The 23,725-nt window shown below is 37.8% G+C and overlaps 1 protein-coding gene across 1 annotated transcript in view; it reads left to right on the forward strand.

The window, feature by feature from the left end:
- The window catches only part of bchs (WD repeat and FYVE domain containing 3 bchs), a 137,415-nt gene that overhangs the window by 34,406 nt on the left and 79,284 nt on the right, over positions 1 to 23,725 (forward strand). Inside the window, exons 16-27 of the mRNA XM_069812959.1 lie at positions 1,383 to 1,541; positions 2,779 to 2,993; positions 3,513 to 3,832; positions 5,129 to 5,350; positions 9,670 to 9,842; positions 10,776 to 11,004; positions 12,841 to 13,161; positions 15,555 to 15,826; positions 17,242 to 17,474; positions 18,901 to 19,122; positions 20,431 to 20,648; positions 22,143 to 22,432. Coding sequence (XP_069669060.1) covers positions 1,383 to 1,541; positions 2,779 to 2,993; positions 3,513 to 3,832; positions 5,129 to 5,350; positions 9,670 to 9,842; positions 10,776 to 11,004; positions 12,841 to 13,161; positions 15,555 to 15,826; positions 17,242 to 17,474; positions 18,901 to 19,122; positions 20,431 to 20,648; positions 22,143 to 22,432 — 2,874 coding nt within the window. The remainder of the gene's footprint in view (positions 1 to 1,382; positions 1,542 to 2,778; positions 2,994 to 3,512; positions 3,833 to 5,128; positions 5,351 to 9,669; positions 9,843 to 10,775; positions 11,005 to 12,840; positions 13,162 to 15,554; positions 15,827 to 17,241; positions 17,475 to 18,900; positions 19,123 to 20,430; positions 20,649 to 22,142; positions 22,433 to 23,725) is intronic.

Below are 23,725 nucleotides of genomic sequence, written 5' to 3' on the forward strand. Positions count from 1 at the left end.
AAATACAATGTCATTTAGTCATCATGGAAAGATGGAGTGCTGCATGACTTGCTTTTGCAATTGAAAACTTTCACAAGAACAACGACAGTATTGAAGCTACTTATTCTATACTTACCTGACCTTATTGCTTGTGATTTTTTTCTGTGGGGGAATATAAAGGACAATGTTTATATTAAACCTTAGGCAAATAAGTTGCAGGAGCTATGGCTTTACATCACAACCTATATACTGTGGACGATAGATGATGACATGCAGTGCAGATTATGGGAAGAATTGGACTATCATCCTAATGTGTGCTATGCAACCATCATCATCATCTTCATCATCATCATCGTCCTTGCAGGTATTAGGCCTAGTGACCTGTTATGGTCTCCATCCATATTTTCAGGGGGCGTCCCAAAGATCATCTTCCATGTGGTATGTAGCAGAGAATTTGTCTTGGGAGTCTGGACATGGTTAAGCCATTTTTGTCTATAGTGGCTGAGATGTTCATAAATAGGTGTAATTTTCAATTCTTTTGCAATTAGTTCATTCCTTTTGTGGTTAAGCAAGCTGTAGCCGGCAGTCCTCCTTAGAAATCTCATTTCCGCAGTTGTTAGGCGTTGAGCATCTGAGTTTCGGACAGTCCAGGCCTCACTACCATACATGAGGACAGGGCTTGCTAGAACTTTTTATGCTTTTAACCTGGTATGTTTTTGGGTTTTCGTGGTTGTGAAAATCTGGTTGATGGTTCTTAAGGCTCCATTAAAATGTTGAATATTTTCAGATATATCAGCAACAGGTAAATATGTCAAATTATAACCTAAATATTTAAATGAGTTTACCTGTTCTAACATATGGGTTCCAATGCAAATTTTACTCCTAACTGGCTGTTTACCTTGGAATGCCATAATTTTTGTTTTGTTTGGGGAAATTTTCATATTGAAATTTTGTGCTATTATATTCAGGTGATTTATTGAGTATTGCAGCTCGTCTTCATTTGTAGCAAAAAGAACCTGATCGTCTGCATATAATAATGTTTCTAGAGTATAATTTCGGAAGAGCGGGATGTTTCCATGAAGCTATGTAACCATAGGTTCACATATGTAATGAGCAATTGTAAGGTGCTGAATGAAACTTGGAGAGATCATCTATCTATTGACATTTATTACATTCTTATAGTATAAATAGCTACAGAGAAAAAACCATTCTGAAATTCGAGCATCGTCGTCGTCCTCATCATCATCATCATCATCATCATCATCATCATCATCATCATCATCATCATCATCATCATCATCATCATCATCATCATCATCATCATGAATCATGACGTTCTCTATGATCACCACTACCACCCCTCCACTGTTACTTCACATTAAGTGTTTTATCTTTTGTAACAGAGTCACAAGCTACTGGACTCACCTGGAATAGGAAAGCGTGCAGCAGTGAACTCTTTGAACCTGACGCCACCTGCACCAGATCCAATCATCGTACATCCTGGGGTGGTGGTGGCCATGTTGCATTTGCTGCCATCTATATACCATTCTCAAGAAACACAGGTAATACTGTTAGTCAGTATGCTTTATGTTTCATGTTATGATACTTGATCGTAATATGCTATGTTCAGAGTGAGGGGGGAAGGGGGGGAAGACAATTCTTTGCACCGGCAAAATATAATGTGCGTGCTTTCTTGATACTTTAAACACTCAGCTCCTTTATAGATTAATTTACTATGACTTTAGTGTTACACGTGTATTGTTGACATGAAAATATTACAATAATTAGCATTAACTGAAATATTCAACACTTCTGTTACATCTTTATAAATCACTATGTAACAAGCAAAAACATCTGTGCATCGAAGATACCAGAATCAGAACAAATTTTACGCGTTTTGCAACAATTCATTTTCTTTTTAATTTTGCAGACGATATTATTGTTTACAGTTTTGTTTTCTTGTACTGTTATTTAAAAAAAAATGTGTAAATTAAATAATTAATAAGTATTCAAATAAGAAGCGGAAACTTTCCTTTTCTGGATTGAATACAAAAGGAATTCATAATCCCAAAATTAAGACATCTGGAAGCCACCAACATAGCTTAGAAGTAAGAAGGTGATTTCTGATCAGAGATTGAGCTTTGGAGATGGGTTAAAATTCAGCTTGATCTGATTACCTGGTTGGGTTATTGACGTAGAACTATGCTCTTCTCTGAGTGGGTGAAGGGGTTATGTACAGGAGTTTCGAATGTCCCAAAAAGTGCAAAATTTGAAATGCTTACTGCACGAAAACTGTAAGAGCTATGCTAACGACTTATTTACAGTTGGATAGAGGACAGATTTCACAGATATCATTTCTTGATAATATGTAAACTGGTTAATAGTCGATGCTTGACCATTGTCATTCCCATACCAAGTAGCTCAGTGTGTGTCTTATTAAATCTTCCTAAGCTTGAGATTGATGGCAGTTCACATGGTTGTGGAAGTGTTAAAATAGTATTTTCCTGTAATCTTATATTGATATTAGAATTTAAAGTCTATATATATATATATATATATATATATATATATATATATATATATATATTGCACGATTCTGACCCAGCTCAAAACTGTTTCTGACTCCAAGTCAATAACTTCGATTTCACAGACCTGGTTGCTACTCACTCACCCACTGCAATACCAACTTGCTCTATTCTAAACATGAATGATGTGTAATACAGGAATCAATTGTAATACTCTGTGGAATTGAGATAGAAGAAAGTATATGAAAACAGTGATATTTTCGCTTCTTTCCAGGTGTCTTTAACTCTTCAGATGTATGCTTCAGAAGTTTTGAAGTCTCTGGTTCGATCAGAACATAACCAGCAAGTGATGTGTGAGGCGGGGTTGCCAGGACAGCTTCTGTCTGTGGGGAAGATGGCACTCGAAGATGAAACCCATCCTCTGCATCCGCCCTTGCAGTACATGTTAGAAAGACTAGCTGCACAGACTCTGGAACCCAGGGATCTCAGGTATGTGTATCTGTTTGGTAATGGAATATTGCAAATTCTAAATTTTTTGACTTGAATCGTCTTTGTTCAAGATACAATTAGTGAAAAACTCTTAACATTATTACTGGAACACATTCAAAAAGTCTCTGTTATAACCAGGCCGTTCTAATCTTTCATTTGACAGTTTTTATTTGCGTTGGCAACCCTTCCTATGAAAAAATGGAATACTGTATGATAGCCTTCTGAACCAATCAGAACGTAGCATTTTCTAGCAGCTGCTATGGACATGGAATATCTAAAAATCTGTGAATCGCTGGAAAATTTTATGGATCTTACATCTAAATATTGGGAATCAAGAAGGAGAATGACTTCACTGTGAAATGTTGAGCATTAGAGACACACACACACACGCACACACACCCCCCTTCCCTCTCTCTTCCCCCCTCCCTCTCCCCCTCCCTCATCTTTTAGGCGTAATACTTAAATGTTGTTGTTGTTTTTCTTCGACTTAGATTTGAAAATTGATCGTTATGTTTGCAGAGATTTTCTTCGTCTGGGCGATCCTCTGTGCTGTATACCAATGGATTCCATGGAGACAAGACCACCTCACCGCAAGCCTGGTGGACCAGTGCCTCTAACTCGTGTGAAAACATTGGTGTCAATGACGACACCCAGAGACTTCCGAGCAACGCATGGCAGCACCACCTTGCCTCCATTTGTTGAGTTTGATATGTCAGCTGAGGGATTTGGCTGCCTCTATCTTCCTAGTGTTGCCCCACAGAGTCCAACAGGCCCAAGTGTTGTAACAGTTGGCAACATCGGAACTGTTGATACGAATGTTGTTGGTGGCATTGGTTCAGGTTAGCATCTTCATACAAAGTTCTTTTAAATGAAAGCCAAACTTCTTATACCATGTAAATTGTACGTTGTGGTGTAATTTTTTGGCTATTTAATGCATGTGAAGAGAGTCTTCCACATTATGCACAGGCACAGTGAGGGGGAGGGGGTTTGGGATAAAAAAAACACTGTTGAAGCTCTGTAACATTATAATAACAGTGATCATTTGTATTTAAATTATTTCCTTCCGTGCTCCGAGTCAGTTGAATTTGAACAAAATTGATATTGAATTTATAATTAGTTCCCACTAAATACTTCACTATCTCTAAAATGTGATTTTGCTGGTTGGTCTTTTGTTGCATAGCTCTGGCCAATTAAGTGAAAGAAATAGCCTCCAGCTTGACTCTTATATCATTGTAGTGGACTGACCTCTTTGACTCCATGAGTAAGGCATTGTACCGCGTCTCCAGTTCCTTCTCCTTAAGGTAAGCGTTCACTACATCGTATCGCACTGCTCGTACGAATCGCACGCAACGGATATTTTAAGTGCAGTGCGTTCACTGTAACGGCTTCACCTCATCGCCTCATCGGATTCCCCTATCAGCTGTTTAAAACATGACGTCGTACGATATTGACATTACTGAAAGCAGAGGAGTTGAGGTTAGGTCTATTAATTACGTCTGTTAGCGAATAATTGCTTCATGCGTCTTAATTGAAGAGAAAGAAACGAAAGAAATATTGGTTACATAATATATTTGCAAGAAATGACTTGATTACTGTAATGGGAATGCCTCAAATTATATAATTCTTCGCAATTTTCTACACACGAAATAAGTTTTCCGTCTGCCATTTTGGCGCGACACTGAACATGGCACAACATAATAGTAACAGTTGACCAATTAAAATTGATTTATTAAAGAAGGCCATGATCGCACACATCGGAAAAGTTGCCCATCCGAGAAACATGGACGGATTTGCCAATAGGCAATCCGTCCGATATAATGTAGTGAACGCGGTTACATAACAATTACAGCAAAGATAGTCTTTTTCCGATCCGTGCAATTCGTCCGATGCGTGCGATATGATGTAGTGAACGCTTACCTTTACACTATCTCGGTATAGGCCCCACCCCTTGTTTTTATTGGAACATTTAACAAAAAATGTGGAACTTAAATACGAGTAAATATTTCAGTTTGTGATTTCCACTTGTTAGATAGTCAGCGTGAAAATTTTAGTGTGTTCATTGTTTCAAAATAATCTTCACAGCTATTGGACTGCAGTATGGACAGTTTTGATATATACATATGTAATGTTTGCAGGAGACAGGATGTTTCCCCCACAGACAGGGCTTAGCTACTCGACATGGGTAAGTGTGGACAAATACTCGGATCCACGCACAGACCCTCACTGTGTTCGTCTGCTGACACTGGTGAGGAATCTGCATGGTGAACGGGATGACCACCTGGTGTGCCTGGCTGTAGTGTTATCGGCACGTGACAAGGCTATAATTGTGACCACACAAGAGACTGCTATGCCCCACAGTGAGTTTCAAATAGCTATAAGCTGAACAGTTTTAAGTGTGTACACTGGATTCCATTAATGCCATCTCGTTCCTTAGCTGTAGTGACAACGGAACTGTCTTTTTTACCCCTACCATGCTCTGTGTATTTCTCAGACAACCTGTACATGAAGAAGATATTATTTTCTATATTGAAGTATAAATATCTGAGGTTTATAGCGTATGAATTGTTATTGACCATAAGCATTTTAACATTGACTTTAAATAATTAGATAAACACAATATAATATTTGTTACTCAGTCAAATGACAAATCAATGTAAAATAATGACTTATATTATATGGTCATTAAGTTTTATATACTTGAGCTACAAATTGCAAACGTTTTCGCCCATTCAGGCATCTTCAGGCACAATTATACAATTTCTCAATATCAAACTATGTAGCTATTACATTGGTGGTAGATAAACTGTTTAAGATTAATGGTGTACAAAACATCTCCATAATTAAAATGTAATATTACAAGTCATCAATTAAAATAATGTTAAAAACCACGTAGTGTTGTAATTAAACTTCATAATATTCTGTGGAACTCTTGTTCAGTAGAGTCCAATAAGTGATGAATTATGTGGACTCTACTGAACAAGAGTTCCACAGAATATTATGAAGTTTAATTACAACACTACGTGGTTTTTAACATTATTTTAATTGATGACTTGTAATATTACATTTTAATTATGGAGATGTTTTGTACACCATTAATCTTAAACAGTTTATCTACCACCAATGTAATAGCTACATAGTTTGATATTGAGTTATTGTATAATTGTGCCTGAAGATGCCTGAATGGGCGAAAACGTTTGCAATTTGTAGCTCATGTATATAAAACTTAATGACCATATAATATGTCATCATTTTACATTGATTTGTCATTTGACTGAGTAACAAATATTATATTGTGTATATCTATATTCATTGACAATCTGAATATTTCCAACATGCTTTCTAAGTTTAAATAATTAGACTTGAAGTGATATATCTTTTAGATAACTTATTTCTTGGTACATATGCATAATTAAAGATTCCACTGGTGGCATACATTTCTGTGAGATGTTTTGCGAACACGTTGACTGCCGTAAAGTTTATGTGTAAGCCATTTTCATTTGGCCACTAATTTATTTTCTTTTCCTTGTCCACAAAATGCATTTATGGGAACTTCTGTATTACAAATTATCGGAATATAACATTTCATTCATAGGAATGTTGATATTTTTTCATGAGACAAGTAAGTCTCATGCAGCCTTTATAACAAGTTTTTTATGTTTCAAGTCGTGTGAGACTAACGTTTCTCATGCCTTTATCTAATCCTGCCAAACTTTTATTCCAGCTGGCAATTATTTCTATACACTGTTGGTGCCGTGGACTCTCATTAGGTTTATTTAGCGTGTCCTACTTGTATTTTGAGATGGGTGACAATTGTCCATTATCGAAATACTCGTATGTCATATGAAGAGGAGCAAGCATATATACAAAAGTTATTTGATCAGTATTTATCAGACGACGGATTGTCGAGTTTCAGTGTTGGATCATCTGATAATTATGTTCCATCATTACATAGCTCGTCTGTGTCAGAAAGTGACTGCCAACTTGTAAGAAAGAAGTACAAGGGTACAACCCAAAGGTATGTATTGAATAGTTTGTTAGTATTTGTGGTGCATACCATATATACAGTTATTGTATAAATGTATGTATATATTTATAGTTTTCATATAATTATATAGTATAGCCCTATATAATACAAAGTGTCAAGTTTTTAGTCTATCTGTGGTTTTATTCTATTTCCAGAACAGCACATTAGAACCAGGGTCTACCAATTGAGGACAGTAATGCTGCTAGATGAAACAGTAACTGTGCAAAAACATGGAAAAGAAATTACAAAGCCCAAGGCCATAATTGACTATAATAATTCTAAAGCATTTATTGACATATCAGATCAATTGAAGGCCTACAGTACGTCGTTGAGACGTGGTATCAGGTGGTACCGTAAGCTGGCAATTGAAATGATTTTCGGTACAACAATTATGAACGTCCATATCATATTTTCTACAGTCACGAAAAATAAAATGAGTATTACTAGATTCAAAGAAATTCTGTGTGAAGAGCTGCTTGGAATGAATAATGCTGAGAATGATGAGCAGATTCCAAATGTAAACATTCCAGAAAACCATGTCTTGCAAGAAACTGATAGAAGAAAACACTGTGAGGAGTGCTATAAAAAGATAACTAATGTTTCTGGTAGAAAAGAAGCACAGAGAAAAGGATCTAATGTAAAATATTTGTGTATTTCCTGTGACAATCATTATTGCATTCCTTGCATTTTCGAAGTAAATCAATGTACGAGGGGGATCCAGGAAATAACGACTGTTTTGTTGTAATAATTAAAAAAAAATATATTTATTTGAAAAAACAAAGTCTGTTCACATAACTGAAGCTTCCTTTACTTCTCTACATAATCACCACATACATTTAAACATTTGTCGTATCTGTTCACTAGCTTTAGAATTCCCGTGTTATACTCCTCTGCCGCCAGTTCATTAAGCCAGGTGTTCACTGTCTTCTTCAACTCTTCATCACTTCCAAAACGCGTACCACCCAGAAAGTCTTTCAGCTTAGTGAAAAGGTGAAAATCGCTAGGAGCAAGGTCTGGACTATAGGGCAGATGATCAAAGATTTCCCAACCGAATTGATCCAGCAATTCTCGAGTTGAAGCAGCAGTGTGCGGGCGGGCGTTGTTGTGAAGAAGCACAACTCCTCTCGAAAGTATTCCTCGCCTCTTGTTTTGGATGGCTCGCCATAGTTTTTGTAAAGTCTCACAATAACGATTTGCATTGATCGTAGTGCCTTTTGGCATGAAATCCAGCAAAAGAACACCGTTGCGATCCCAAAAGACAGTAGCCATGACTTTTTGTGTTGAGAGAGTCTGTTTGAATTTTCTCGGTTTCTTGGGTGATGAGGGATGATGCCACTGACGTGATTGGCGCTTGGTCTCTGGGGTGTTGTGAGACACCCAGGTCTCATCACCAGTCACAATTTGATCAAGAAAGGCGTCTCCATCTGTGTGATATCGCATCAAGAATGTCAATGCTGAGGCCATTCTGTGAGTTTTGTGTTGGTCACTCAGTTGCCGTGGAACCCATCGTGCACAGATTTTGTGGTAGCCAAGATGTTGCGACACAATTTCACCAAGCAAAGAATGAGAAATGTCAGGAAAGGCAATATGCAATTCGTCGAGTGATGTGCGCCTGTCTTGCAAGATTCTGTCGTTCACTTTAGTCTTCAGGTCTTCTGTGATGAGTGATGGGCGTCTGGGTCGAGTTTCATCGTGGACATTTGTTCGCCCATTGTTGAACATTTCGCACCATTTTCTCACATTTCTTTCATTCATTACATACACTTCTTTCAATTGTCGGTAAATTTCTGCAGGTTTCAAATGTCGGGCATTCAAAAATCAAATGACACTCCTCACCTCACAGTCGGCGGGATTATTAATCACGTCGTTCATTTTGAAGTAACACAAAATGCACAATGGTGACTTGTTGCAACCAGTACTCACAACATTATGAGAACACATGTTAAGGAAGCCAGTTGACCTTCAAACAAGGAAGGGGAGTCAGCTGAGCGGCGGGTATGCGCGAACGGTCGTTATTTCCTGGATCCCCCTCGTACTATGTAAATCACCACTTTTTTATTTTTTGTATGTTTTGATCTCGTAATTTCTTCCAATAAATTGCGAAGAAAATCTGACACATTTTACATGATACTAACTCCTTTTCAGGTCGTGTACATTAGTGCATTATATAAATCACTAATTTTTTATTTGTTATATGTGTTTTGTCATTGTATTCTTTATTATTAGTAATTTCTTCCAATAAATTCTTGTGAAAATTCAACACAATTTGCATGACCCTAGCACCTTTTCAGGTCGTGGAAGCTGAAGGCCAAGAACAGCGTCAGTTCCCTCAGGCCAATGCCTTGACATCTACATGTAACTCATATGGCTCTGTGCAACCGCTGCTGTTTCACACAGCTCGAAGTAATAATTTTCCTGTGAGACAGTCGATGTCTCACAAGGCCTGCAAATACAAAACTGGTGTGAGACACACCCCTTCTCACAAGGCAGTCAACGTGTTAACAGCATGCTTCTTCGGAGAAAACACGTTTTTCCAAAATTAATACTGAGAAATTATTTGTGAAAAGAAAGCAGAAATTTGAGGAAACATTCTTGAGTGTTCGGTGTAAAATTTTGATGTGTTTTTTTGTTTATCATTTTACTTGTGTACAGATACTGGAGAGTGGGAGCCAGAACCAATTGGAGACTCTGTTGCACGAGTTTGGTGTCCTGATCTCCTGCAGGAAGGTCAGTGGCACCACCTGGTGCTGGTTCTCAACAGAGCAGTTCTCAAGAACTCGTCTTTCTCTCTCTACGTGGATGGAAAGCATGTCCATACACAGAAGGTAGGCAAATCAATTAATAGAGTGCCTTGTTGTGTGTTGTGTTGTAGTTACATTACATCTCGCAGAAGCTTGACTTTGCATTGTAGTTGCAATACGTCTCACAAAATTTGATTTCGTGTATTATTGTTTCACTACATTACATCCCACAGAGATTGATTTTATTTTGCAGTTGCACAGTATTTTATATTGATTTTATTTTGCAGTTGCACAGTCTCTTATGTTGATTTTATTTTTCAGTTGCACAGTATCTTATAGAAACTTGGTTTTGTTTTTTACTTGCATTATTCTCACAGAAGCTTGTCTTTCGTTTTATTTTATGTTGTATTTATATTACATATTGTAGAAGCTTGTGTTTGTAGCCTTTGTGTTAAATCTCGCAAATGCTTATGTTGTAGTTGTACTGTATCGTTCAGAAACTTGACTTCGTCTTCTAGAGGCGTGATTTTGTTTGTGTTGTGTCATAGTTAAACCACAGTCTAATATATAGTCACGAAGCTCAATATATAGAGAATATGCATCCATAGATACTTGCTAACCACTAGGATCGCTACTATCGCCTCATTACAGACAATGCGAAATAGTGCCTGCACAGTCTACTGTTTCTAGTACGGGTACTCCCATTACCTCAAGCTTCGTGACTGTATGTACTAGACTATGGTTAAACTACCTTTAGCAAAGATTTGATTTGTGTTGTATTTGCACTACGTGTAGTGGAAGCTTGACTTTGTATTGATTTATACTTTGTACATTGTAGTAGAAACTTAACTTTGCGTTTTATTGTAGTGACACTACGTCAGGCAAGAGCTTGAATTGACTTTGTGTTGTGCTGTAGTCACTCTGCGTCTTGTAGAAGTTTGTCTTGTCTTGTGTTGTGTTGTCTTGTAGTTACGCTATGTCTAGCAGAAGCTTGACTTTGTGGTGTTTGTATTGTAGCTACATTACATCTCACAAAACCCTGGTGGTGGAGCAGCCAACCTTACTGTTGCCTCGTCAGTGTACGGGTTTATTGGAACACCCCCTGCTTGGCGTCGTTATTCTCGCCTTGCTTGGAAGCAAGGACCCTGCCATCTGGTGGAGGAGGTGTTGAATCCTCAAGTTGTGGCGACGTTGTACCAGTTGGGTCCCCAATACATGGGAAGCCTACAGGCTCCAGAGTTAAATGGTGAGTGAGTGGTAGCAGAAAAAATTAGGAATGTTCGTAATTCTCAATTTTTGTTTAATAATACAGTAGCGTGAAAATTAATCCGAACAACGTAATTACTTATGCAAAAACACTCAAACAGGATAAAAAAAGGATCTAAGACATACCTCAGTAAACTATGTGGCCTCCCTTGTTCCTAATAACAGCTCTGAGACGATTTGGCATGGATTCCACTAATTTCCCACAAATATTCTTCATTTCTTCATCGCGAAACCATACACCAATGAGGGCAGAAATCATCTTCTCTTTTGTAGAACAATCCATTTTTTGCATTCTTCTTTTGCAAATTGACCACAAGTTCTCAATGGGGTTGATGTCGGGTGAGTTGCCTGGCCAGGGGAGTACCTGAATATTCTTCTTGTTGAAGAATTCTGTAGTTTCTCGAGACGTATGGCATGGTGCCAATTCTTGTTGGAACACACCTCTGCCATCCGGAAATGATTTTTGCAGCTGGGGTACGATTCTGGTTTCCAATAAGTGAATATATTTGTCAGAATTCATCATTCCCTTGATAGGTATTAATGCTCCAGGCCCTTCATGTGTAAAACAACCCCAAAACATTACTTTAGGGGGGTATTTGGGTGCTTGTTGGAGATGAGCTGCTGTTACCTTTTTGGATCCTTTCCGTACGTAAGAAACATGGTGGCCGTGGACCTCGAAATGAGACTCATCGGAAAAAAGTACATTCTTCCAGTCATTCACTGTCCAGTGTTGATGTAATTTTGCCCACATTAAGCGTTTTTTGCACATAACAGGGGTTAGCAGTTGCTTCTTAATAGGCTTACGAGCCCTTCGTTCAGCTTCCAAAAGCCTATGCCGCACTGTTGTGACGTGAATATTCGCCCCAGTGGTAGCCATTAACTCGTGGGTTAAGTCGACAGCAGTTAGTCTAGGATTTAATTTACTTTTCCTGACAATTAAACGATCATCTTCAGGTGAAGTCTTCCTTTTCTGGCCACAGTTTCCTTTTTTCTGGGGTGTGATGGATCTAGTCTCCCTGTATCGTTTTATGATCGAATTAACAGTAGCCAAACCGATGTGACATTCTGCAGCAATTTGCCTCTGTGTCATAGAAGAATGCTATGCTAATGTTATAATTTTAGACCGTTTTCGTGGAGTTGTATCCATTTGTGAAGATGACAGAATGTACACAGGATTGCAGTATTAAGTCTTCAACACAACTGAAATGCTTTTAAGTACAAAACAACAGGCAAAATGTCACATATTATAAAAAAAATAATGACAGACCTTCAACAATGGAATTACACGTACTACTAAAGCGGTATGAGCAGCTGTGAGGCCAACAATGACAGAAAATGTAAAAATATGTCGTGTTCGGATTAATTTGCACGCTACTGTATGTCTGAAATACTGTTACGCATTCATACGACCCAAAATGGACATGTGTGTTATTGATTTGTTGTTTGTGTGGGGAAAAGCTTTGCACTGGTCATAAGCAGACACTTCTTTGAAATGTTAGGGGAGTGGGAGGAGGCAGCACTATGCACAAATGTCTGAGGAAAGTTTATTGCTGTTAAAAAAAAAATCTGGCGAATAACATCGTCTGATTTTTCATATAATAACCTGGGAAATTGCTTAACTCGCGAAGATTAAAAACTACGGCCCTTTTACACTCTTTTTCACTGCTTTGCCCACCCTTCATTGATCCTTGCAGTGGTGATGAACTTGAGCTATTAGTTTCACTGCCACTACTACAACTCAGTTTATCATTGTGTTCCGTTCATTGCACTTTTATTTTGGCAGTTTTCTTTATTAAAAATTGCATTGTATGTTCAGGTACAGAGCCTCTTCCATCTCTTGTTTCGGAGGAGAAGGTGATATTTGGTCTGAATGCAAAGGCGGTGTCACAGCTGACACTGGCCAAGATTCGCAAGGTATACAGCCGTGCTGACAATAAGGCCATTGCCAAGCAGCTGGGGATGTCATCACATGAGAACGCCACCCCAATACGCATTCTGCACAACTCTGCAGGGCACCTGGGTGGCCCTGCACGCTCCCTTGGAGGTGTTGTCATTGGTTACCTGGGAGTGCGAGTGTTTTCACCGAGACCTGTTGCCAAGATGATCGAGAACGTTGGAGGTTGCTCTGTGCTGCTGGGTAAGTCACAGTAAAGTCATACGTTTCGTAGTTTCATAAGTTGGTTGATATGTAATGTTGAGCAATTGATGATGCCATTTGCTCATTGCACTGCAATAAATAGCAGAGATACTAGAAAATTGAATACGCCTGCACAACACCTTAGCATGGTACAAGCTATGCCAGTGAAGCATGGACGTTAAGGAAAAATGATGGGAGCAGAATAACAGCTTCTGGAATGCGATTCATGTGCAGAACAGCAAGATCTAGGAAGTGGGATCCGAAAAGGAATATAGATATTTTAAATGAATTCAAAATTGAGTCATTTCTAGAATACATCCACCAGTACCAACAAAAGTAAAGGTAACACATTAGCAGCAGCAACTTCACGTGTAGCATCATCATCATCATCATCATCATCATCATCATCATCATCATCATCAATGGCACGACAGTCCTTCATGGGCCGAGGCCTTCTTCAGAAGTTTTCGCCATTCCTCCCTATCCAATGCCAAACTTCTCCAATTTCTAACACCCAAAGTCTTGATGTCATCCATCACACAGTCTTCCCATCTCAATCTCGGTCTCCCAACCTTCCTTCTTTCCATCGGAATAAATTTAAAAACTCTCTTCGCAACCCTATCATCTTGCATTCTCACAACATGCCTGGCCCAGTTCAATCTTCTTATTTTTATGAATTTAATAATGTCCGGCTCATTATATAATCTGTACAGTTCGAAATTATATCTTCTTCTCCATGTTCCGTTTCCTCTAACTGGTCCAAAGATTTGCCTAAGAATCTTTCTTTCAAATGTACTCACGTGTATAGTACATATATATATATTTTTTTTCAAATATGTTGGTGTTGTTTTCTAATGCCAGGCGTTTGGCAGTAAAGTCATTTGACCTCTTGCACTCCAATATTTTTCAAAGATATTATCATGGTCAGCCAATGAAGCACAGATTTTGAGCTGTTCCGAATCCATTGCTTGGTTTGAGTTGCACAATGGGCAGTTAGGGGACTGATATATTCCAATTCTATGCAGGTGTTTGGCCAAACAGTCATGGCCTGTTGCCAATCTAAATGCAGCTACAGACTATTTTCGTGGTAAATCGGGAATTAACTGTGGATTATGATGCAGAGAGTTTCATTTTTTCCCTTGAGATTGTGTTATCAAATTTTGTTTGTTGAAGTCTAAGTATGTAGATTCAATAAATCTTTTCACAGAGTAATACGTAGACTTAATAACAGGTCTGTAAGTAGCAGTGCTACCCTCCTTTGCTAAAGCATCCGCATTCTCGTTTCCCAGGATTCCACAATGAGATGGTATCCATTGGAATACAATTCTTTTATTGAGTGATATTAATTGAGAGAGCATTTTAGTTATTTCTGTTTGAGATGAAGATGTGTGTTTAGAGACTATTGATAGAATAGCTGCTTTGGAGTCATTTTTTCAAATATACGCACTTACATAGTACCTCCCTTCACCTGATTCATTTTATTTTTTATGTGAGAGAACCCAACATGGTGGTACATGAAGAAAATTTATCAGTTTAATGTTAGGAAGGACTTTACATGAATTATTTCTAGCAGTGCAATGTTTCCAAAGTTGGATTTATTTTCGCGTTTTAGTAAGAACTGTAATAGGCCGATGGTTGTATGTTCACAATGTGAGGTTTTCTTTTCATTTGAAGATTAAAGTAAATCCAGCATCAAATCGTTGTAAACTTTTTAGATAGTTTCATTTCTTTCGGAATATAAAGTATATAATATGCTTTCACGTGTTAATTAACTAGGTTACCTTGTTGACTAGTTTCAGTCTGTGAGGTATCTTCAGAACTGGGTGGTCTTCGCGCTAATTTAAAGGAAATCAATGCAAAAATAATAATAAATATTCATGTGAATAACCCAAGGAACAGATAGCCCGCAGGCTGAAACTAGTCAATAAGGTAACCTATTTAACTAACACGTGAAAGCATATTATATAATTTATATTCCGAAGTGATATAGTATTAATAGTTGTGCCTAATCAAGATGTACTGTAGGCTATATATATTTTTCTTTGTTCAAAACTAATTTATAAATATATGTATAACTATAAAGTCGTCCACTGCTGTGGAGTAATGATTAGCATGTCTGCCTTTGAAACGAGCCGTCCTTGGTTCAAATCCTGGTTGGGACGAGTTACCTGTTTGAGGTTTTCCCCTCAACCCATTAAGAGCAAATTCTGGATAACTTTCAGCGTTGGTCCCTGGGCTCATTTCGCTGGAATTATCACCTTCATGTCACTCAGACGCTAGTTAACCATAGCAGTTGATAAAGTGTCATAAAATAACTAATTAAAAACTATAAACACATTTCTCACATAGTCTACAATAATTCAGAATTTTTCTTTCATTTTTCAATGTTGCAGGTCTTATTGCAATGGCACAGGATGTTGAGAGTTTGTATGCAGCAGTGAAGGCTCTTGTGTGTGTTGTGCGGACGAATCGTACAGTGCAATTGGAGATGGACAGGCGGAGAGGATACCAGACACTTGCAATGCTTTTAAGGAGGAAACGTCCTTTACTCAACAGCCACATACTGCATCTCACATTCAGTCTCGTTGGAACAGTGGACAGTGGCAGAGAAAGTTCTTCCATCCCAAATACCACGGCATTCCAAGACTTGCTTTGTGACATAGAGGTGAGCATGGGAGATGAAACTCTTTCAAAACTTACTTTGTGAGCATGGTAGATGAAACTCTTTCAAAACTTACTTTGTGACATAGAGGTAAGTGTGCAAAGGACACTCGTCCACAGCTTGTGTGATTGATTGTGACTTAACAGAGAAAGCAGGAATTGGGTTTGGGAGAGGAGTGGAGTGTAGAGCAGAGCTCTTCCAGGGATTGTATTTTAACATATGAGTGAGGTCTGCTTTCCGTAAAAATGTTTTAGTAATAAAATATTTTGTACTTGCTTTCAGTATTTCAGTGGAGTACATGATCTGGCAGTAATGATGCCATCAATTTCAGTTTGGGGAGAACTTTTATTTAGGTGTGCAATACTCTGCTGTATCGTGAGACCCCCTACAAATTGAGAAGGCAAAAGTGGCTTATTAGAAAGATCATACAGTCCACACCTGTGGAGTAACGGTCAGCGCGTCTGGCTGTGAAACCAGGTGGCCCGGGTTCGAATCCCGGTTGGGACAAGTTACTTGGTTGAGGTTTTTTCCGGGGTTTTCCCTCAACCCAATACGAGCAAGTGCTGGGTAACTTTCGGTGCTGGACCCCAGACTCATTTCACCGGCATTATCACCTTCATATCATTCAGACGCTAAATAACCTAGAAGTTGATACAGCGTCGTAAAATAACCCAATAAAAAAAAGATCATACATTTTTCGACATATTTAAATTACTTATATAATATATTTTTTTAATTTCTCAGTCTTTCTTATTTTCTAGAACAGATATCAATCTACATGATATAAGTCGAGTCCTGCAAAAGTGGTTTTATTTTTAAGGGAAATTCGTTTTAAAATGAAAAGATTTTGGTGTTATTGCCAATTTGGCGATGTTATTTTAATTTATTTCTATGCAAGTTATATAATTTTGGCTTAAGATATTACAACACAATAAGAGTGGTGTATGCAGTATTTTCAGCATCAATTTTCAATTTTTCAATTCATATACTGTAGATTTTAATATACAGTTCTGTTCATTTGTTGACAAAATTGTGACTCGAAATGTGTCATCGAAAAAAAAAACTGTAATTATGAAAATATTACATGAAAATACGTTATTGTTAAGATTTCGCGAAAGAAACTAGTATTCCTTGAATTCGTTTTAAAACTTGAATTATATTTTTTTCACATTATTATACAAATTCACATTATTTCGTGATTCAAAAATGCATTTTTTTTAGGTTATGGGGTGAAGTATAAAGAAATGGTGTTGAAAACTGGTAAAATGAGAACAGTTCGCATTGAAGATTTTTCGTGTTTACAGAATGTACCATATGTCTAATAATGAAAGTATTATTCTAAGTTCTGTAGTTTAATATTTTATTTCTTGTGGTTTTCCAACATGGCAGCCAAGTGCAGATACTTTATATGCATGCAGGTGTGGCATGAGGCTCCTGGAGAACTGCAGCGTTCACTGTTTGAACATCTGTATGAGCTGGTGGCTGAGTCGAGTGAGAAGCGTACCAACCTGCGGATTGTGCGTGAACTCGGTCTGGTGCAGAGGCTTCTGTTGATTCTGGCAGACGTGAACAGTGGCCCCACTAGACAGGTGCTAATGTCACTTCTAGGTGTGCTGCTGGGGGGACAGCCCCGAGCCTCGGATCTGTTAATGTAAGTGTAGCACACAAGTTGTTAGTGTAATTAATTTTATGATTCAATTCTTCACACTTTCTATTCTTGTATCATTGTATATGCTGTTGGGCCTTTGAAGAAATGAAGATGTATTACAAAAACTGAGTTTAAAGTTTATAGACATTAAAAGAAACAAATTTGAAGAATGGACCCTCTTGAAATGTCAAGTTTAATTTTTTTTTTTTCATATGGTCATAGGAAGAAAAATAAAGAAGGTATACTTGCGAATTCTAAATGAGGCAGTAGAGCAAGTGGACAGCTTCAGATACTTGGGGTATACTATAAGCAGTAATGTGAGCTGCTGCCAGGAAGTCAAAAGGAGGATAGCAATGGCAAAGGAAGCTTTTAATAAAAAAAGGAACATCTTCTGCGGACCTCTGGAAAAGGGCATTACAACGAAGTGAAGACAAGCAAATAGAAGCATTTGAAATGTGGTTATGGAGAAGAATGGAACGTGTGAAGTGGACAGACAGAATAAGAAGTGAAGCTGTGTTGGAAAGAGTGGATGAAGAAAGAATGATGCTGAAACTGATCAGGAAGACGAAAAGGAATTGGTTAGGTCACTGACTGAGAAGAAACTGCCTACTGAAAGATGCACCGAAAGGAATGTTGAATGGTAGAATAGTTTGGGGCAGAAGAAGATATCAGATGAAAGACGACATTAAGAGATATGGATCTTATAAGGAGACAAAGAGGAAGGCAGAAAATAGGAAAGACTGGAGAATGCTGGGTTTGGCTTTGGGCAGAACACATAATGAATGAATGAATGAATGAATGAATGAATGAATGAATGAATGAATGAATGAATGAATGAATGAATGAATGAATACTCAAACTGACTGTACAAGATGAAGAAAATATGTAGAAAGATTAAGAAGAGGTATAGATTGACTAAAGACTGTAACAGATTGTTGAAGTCTAATTAATATATACTGTAGAGGGAGACAAAGAAGAAATCACATTATCCAGGATTTGAAGGATAGTATTCGAGGTGAAATTCCACGAATTCCACAGAACATGCTGAGTAAATGGACTCGATGCTGATATTTGTCGGAAGCTTAGTGAAGATATTGAAGATTTCCTGTGTAAAGTTATGTTAAAATGTTGATAGAGCATACTTTCTTTTGTAGCTTGCTTTCACGTAAGTGCCAAATATTTATTTGTCAATTTATGTGTAAATTTTCAAATTTTGCATCATCTAGTTGTTTCTGATGGCACCCTGTGTACCTAAGATATCGGAACAAATCTTCAGAGCCTGTGAACTGATCTTTTTTAATAGGATTTTCATAATTTCGTATTATTTAAAAAATAAATTTGGCTGATAATTCTCAAAAATTGCACAAGTACACAATTTAAAGACTGAATGTTTGATAAAGAAATTTTGGAACACTATGATCTGTTTCAGATTTGGACAGTTCATTGCAGCCACATTTCCGAACTCCAGTGAGAAGAACTTGGCTCTGTTGGAAACTGCTCCTAGTTCCAGCATCATGCAGAGTGAACAGACTGAGGGAGAAGAGAAAGGAGAGCGGGAGAGTGACTCTGGCAGCAATATTGTGCTCAGGAATCGGTGCCTACAACTGTTGCATTCCCTGCTGTTCACAGCCAGGAACCATGCCAACCAAGGGTGTGTGCCATGCTCGTAGCAAACTGTAACAAATGATTTCGATATTATTCATTGTGTCTCATAAGGACATACCATGGCAGTGCATTTCCTGTTTCCTGACCATTGCAGTATTTGTTACTGAGTACATTTTCGAATCAGGGGTGTCCACGGGAGGGGGGACAGTTGGAGCAACCATCCTGTTGAGAAGTTCACACTTCTTTACTTTTTAATATATTAAGTCGATTTTTTGACATATTATGTTTACGACTATGTATAAAAATGTGTGTGTGCGTGTGTGTGTGTGTGTATCTAATGCTCTGGATTTAACAATGAAGTCATCATCCTTCTTGCTTCCCAATATTTTGATGCCAGGTGCTCCATCTCCATGTCCTCGGTTCACACCTGTGGAGTAACGGTCAGCGCATCTGGCCGCGAAACCAGGTGGCCCGGGTTCGAATCCCGGTCAGGGAAAGTTACCTGGTTGAGGTTTTTTCCGGGGTTTTCCCTCAACCCAATAGGAGCAAATGCTGGGTAACTTTCGGTGCTGGACCCCAGACTCATTTCATCGGCATTATCACCTTCATTTCATTCAGATGCTAAATAACCTAGATGTTTATACAGTGTCGTAAAATAACCCAATAAATCCATGTCCTCTTCTCTGGTGTACAGTAAGCATTTAGGTGAATTCAGTACTCCAATATGATAGAGGTGTTTACTGAGGCAATCATTACCAGTAATCAATCTAAACATGGCCATGGCAGATTTTCGAGGTAGATCAGGAATTAGTTTTGGATCTTTGAATGATTCTTTCCATTTTGAATTTTGATGTTTTGCATGTTCGCTGTTACTTATTCTTTTTATGACTCGTTTTATTGATTCATATGTGGACTTGAAATTTGTTTTTAAGTTGATTTTAGTTCCTTTATAAAAATGTAATAGACAGATGATTTAGAATTACGTTTGGTAACAGTACAGGTTTCCTTTAAAGTAGACTTTAGGCTGCGATTATAATATGAGAACAGTTTCCACATGGCTGTTTTTACGCAAAAACATTGTACTAGATTCGGGTCAGTATGACAGTTCATTGTTGAGTGTAGATGTTACAAGCTGTGGGTGCTACTATTGTTTGACTGTGTTAGTTACATTGCTGAGTGTCTATACCAGACTGAGATAATGACGCAGGTCCAGATTGCTATCATTGCTTGAGTATGTTATATTGTCAAACATGTAAGTATGCAGTTTCTGGATAATACTGTTCTTTGTCTGCAAGCTGAACTTATATGTGAGGTTTGCAAATCATTTTAATTATATCGCTGTTTCTTCCATCAGGTTCTGTGACGAAGTGACGCAGGTGCTGGGCCTGGATTGGGTCCTACTCTTCTTACAAGGACACCTTCACCCCACTACCGTTGTGTGGGGGCTGAGGATCCTGGTGGTGCTATGTTCCTGCCCGCCTCTGTTGCAGAAGTTTCGGGAGGGCTCCAGCAATGGAGGATGGCTGCGAGACACTGAACTCGTTCTTCAGAATAAGATGGCTGTTGTTCTGGGTAATTACTTTACGTGTCTTAGATAACAAGACAGTGTTCAATGTAACTTAACCCTGCATTTTCATCCATTCATAGTGTTCTGTCCAAGGGCAGTCTTTTACTGCAAATCCAGCTTTCTCCAATCTTTCCTATTTCCTGTCATCCACTTTGTCTCCGCATGTGATCTATATATCTTAATGTCGTCTATTATCTGATATCTTCTTCTGCCCCAAACTCTTTTCTCGTTCACCATTTCTTCCAATGCATGCTTCAGTAGGCAGTTTATTCTCAGCCAGTGACCCAGCCAATTCATTTTTCTCTTCCTTATCAGAACCGTGCATTTAAGATGTGCAAATTTAACGTCATCACCAAAGTTGGAGCCAGTAAGAATATCATGTCTACCATGACACAGGTTTAGACTTCATATGTTTACAATGTTGACACCACACTTTGAATTTCCAGCCTTGAAGCTTCTGACTTCTCATTTCTCCTGTTGTTGTTATTTACGTAGTAAGCAAGAAACATTGGAATTCTTGTTCTGGTCACATAGATAGTGTAGTATTGTATTGTATTTATTAACATTCCATGGTATTCATACATTGCTTCATATGGATCAAGTCAAAAAACTTAATACTATTATAAAGTCTTAATTTATAGTCACAGTCTAGATGAAATATATACAGAAGAAGTTTACAATATAGTCTACTAGTACAACACAAAGTTTTAGTATCAATTTCATGAAGTGTTATTGAATGTTATGAATTCACCTATAGAATAGAAGGCGTGAGAAATTAGGTACTTCTTTAATTTGGCCCTAAATAATCTTATGTTTTGAGTTTCATTTTTTATATCAATAGGGAGGCTATTAAAAATATTTACTGCCATATAACGCACTCCTTTTTGATAGCACGATAGACTTGCCGATGGAATATGAAAGTCATTTTTTTGACGTGTATTTATGCTATGAACTGTTGAATTAGTTACAAAGTTTTCACGATTACATACGAGGAAGATTATTAATGAAAAAATATACTGAAAGCCATGTAATTATGGTCGGAAAGTTTACTGTGTAAATTAAATTGAAAAATGCTAACAATGAATTTAGTTGATCTTCCTCTTGCTTTCTGTTAGATAATCGACATTGATGTCTCCGCAAATAATGCATTCACGTTTCAGTTACTGTAAGTATTCTAGTGTCTTTTCCAATAAATGAATAAAATTTTCGTAGTCTCCAGATGGTGCTCTATACAGACATATTATAATGAAATTATATGTTTCATTTTCTAATTCAACAGCATAAATTTCTAAATCCCTGTCTTTGTAAAAATGTGGAAGATCAATTATTTTTTTAATTAAGGTCAGATCTGAGAAATACACTCACGCCTCCATCCTCAACTTGTAGTGGGTATGATGTTAACAGAAGTGTATAACAGGGATAGTGATTTATGTATTTATTTATTTTTTGTGTGTTAATCTGATAATTCGCATATTTACTTGTTACTGTTTCTGTTACAGGTTATCAACTGGGAACTTCGACTCCTAAGACCCCTGGTGGTGTGCGAGAGATCAAGTCTGAGGCCCTGTACTTGCCTGGCTTCCAGAGACTTAATTGGCTCCTGCCGCAGCACATTGATGTTCCTGAAGTGTACTTCTTGCTGATGGCACTCATGATGGGGCAACCTGTTAAACTACTTCCAGCCGATTCCTCTAAACTGGATCTGGACAGTGTGTGGAACTTCATGTTTGGTGTTCCAGCAAGTCAGTCCGTGACCAGTGTGGCGGGTAGAGTCTCCCTGTGCCCAGAGGTAAGCAGCTTCTATACACTTCACAGTTAACAGTTGAGTGACTGAATGTTTGTGTTACAAGCAGTACCGGTAGTTTTCCAAATAGAGATGGATGCTGTTCTAACTTATGTGTTAGAGGCTTAGAAAATCGAAGGAAATCGTATAAAATTAAGAACATTTACTATCTAAATCAATCCTGCACTTTACTCCAAGTGATTGGTATAGTTGTTCTCAATGCAAATTAGTGGGAAACAAAATAAGTGTTTTAATTTTCACTTACCAATATCACAGGAGATTATAAAAATGTCTCCCACAAAGATTCACTCCTTTGCACATGTTAGACTATTCCCTGTTGAGGAAAGGCATTATACTGAAGTCCAGATAAAAAATATTCAGGTAAACAAGCATTTGATGCAAAATGTATTATGCCGCTGTTATATGTAACATGATAACCCTCCACGTGCGTTTGGTAGTCTGTTAATATGGAAATTTGTTTCTGTTAGTATGAAGACAGGCATTGAATTCTATAATGCATTTTATAATACTGTTGATGATTTATCCGATTTTTCCACATAAAAATGATGTGGAGGTAAATAAACATTTGATAATATTATGAAAATAAAATTGTATTACTTACATAGTCATCTTAATGATGTTACCTGTGCAGGGTCTACCATCACAATATATGTCCAGGTACTGTGCTACCATGCTACAGCAAAACATTCCGATCTCTCTAATACAGTAGCATTGTTTCTGTTCATTTGTGTTTGTGTTCAGTATAATATTAATAATGTTTACATTCACGTACAGAAGATATAACTTTGTATGATTACAAAAGAGCGAGACAAGTTTCGGCATTACATGCGAAATGATACAGGTTATGTTAGGTTGTGACGCAAGTTCTAGCTCCATGAAATGCAACATTACAGGCTAACGAAATCCCGCCTAGTTTAAACTATGGATTGTGGTAACCCATATCTGCATTCTAAATGTACCACGAATCTCGGTTCATGATTTTAACTTACTCCACTTCTGTCTAAATCATCAGTCATGATGAACATATCATAAGAAACTGCGAATTAATTTCTAGAGCATATATCGTCACTATCATCACTAGCCAATAGGAGTATATCCGTTACGTGGTACAATGGTGTGGGAGGTGGCAAAACTTCACCCTTTTGTTTACCTGAATATTTTTATTATCTGAAATTCAGCATAGTAGGCCTACTCTCTTGTTTCATTAGATTCCACCATGAACGGAAACAATATGTGTGCAGAATACTTCGGAATCAACTGTGACTGTGAAAATAATCG

Source organism: Periplaneta americana, chromosome 16 (assembly GCF_040183065.1).
Source record: "Periplaneta americana isolate PAMFEO1 chromosome 16, P.americana_PAMFEO1_priV1, whole genome shotgun sequence".
NCBI classification, from domain to species: domain Eukaryota; kingdom Metazoa; phylum Arthropoda; class Insecta; order Blattodea; family Blattidae; genus Periplaneta; species Periplaneta americana.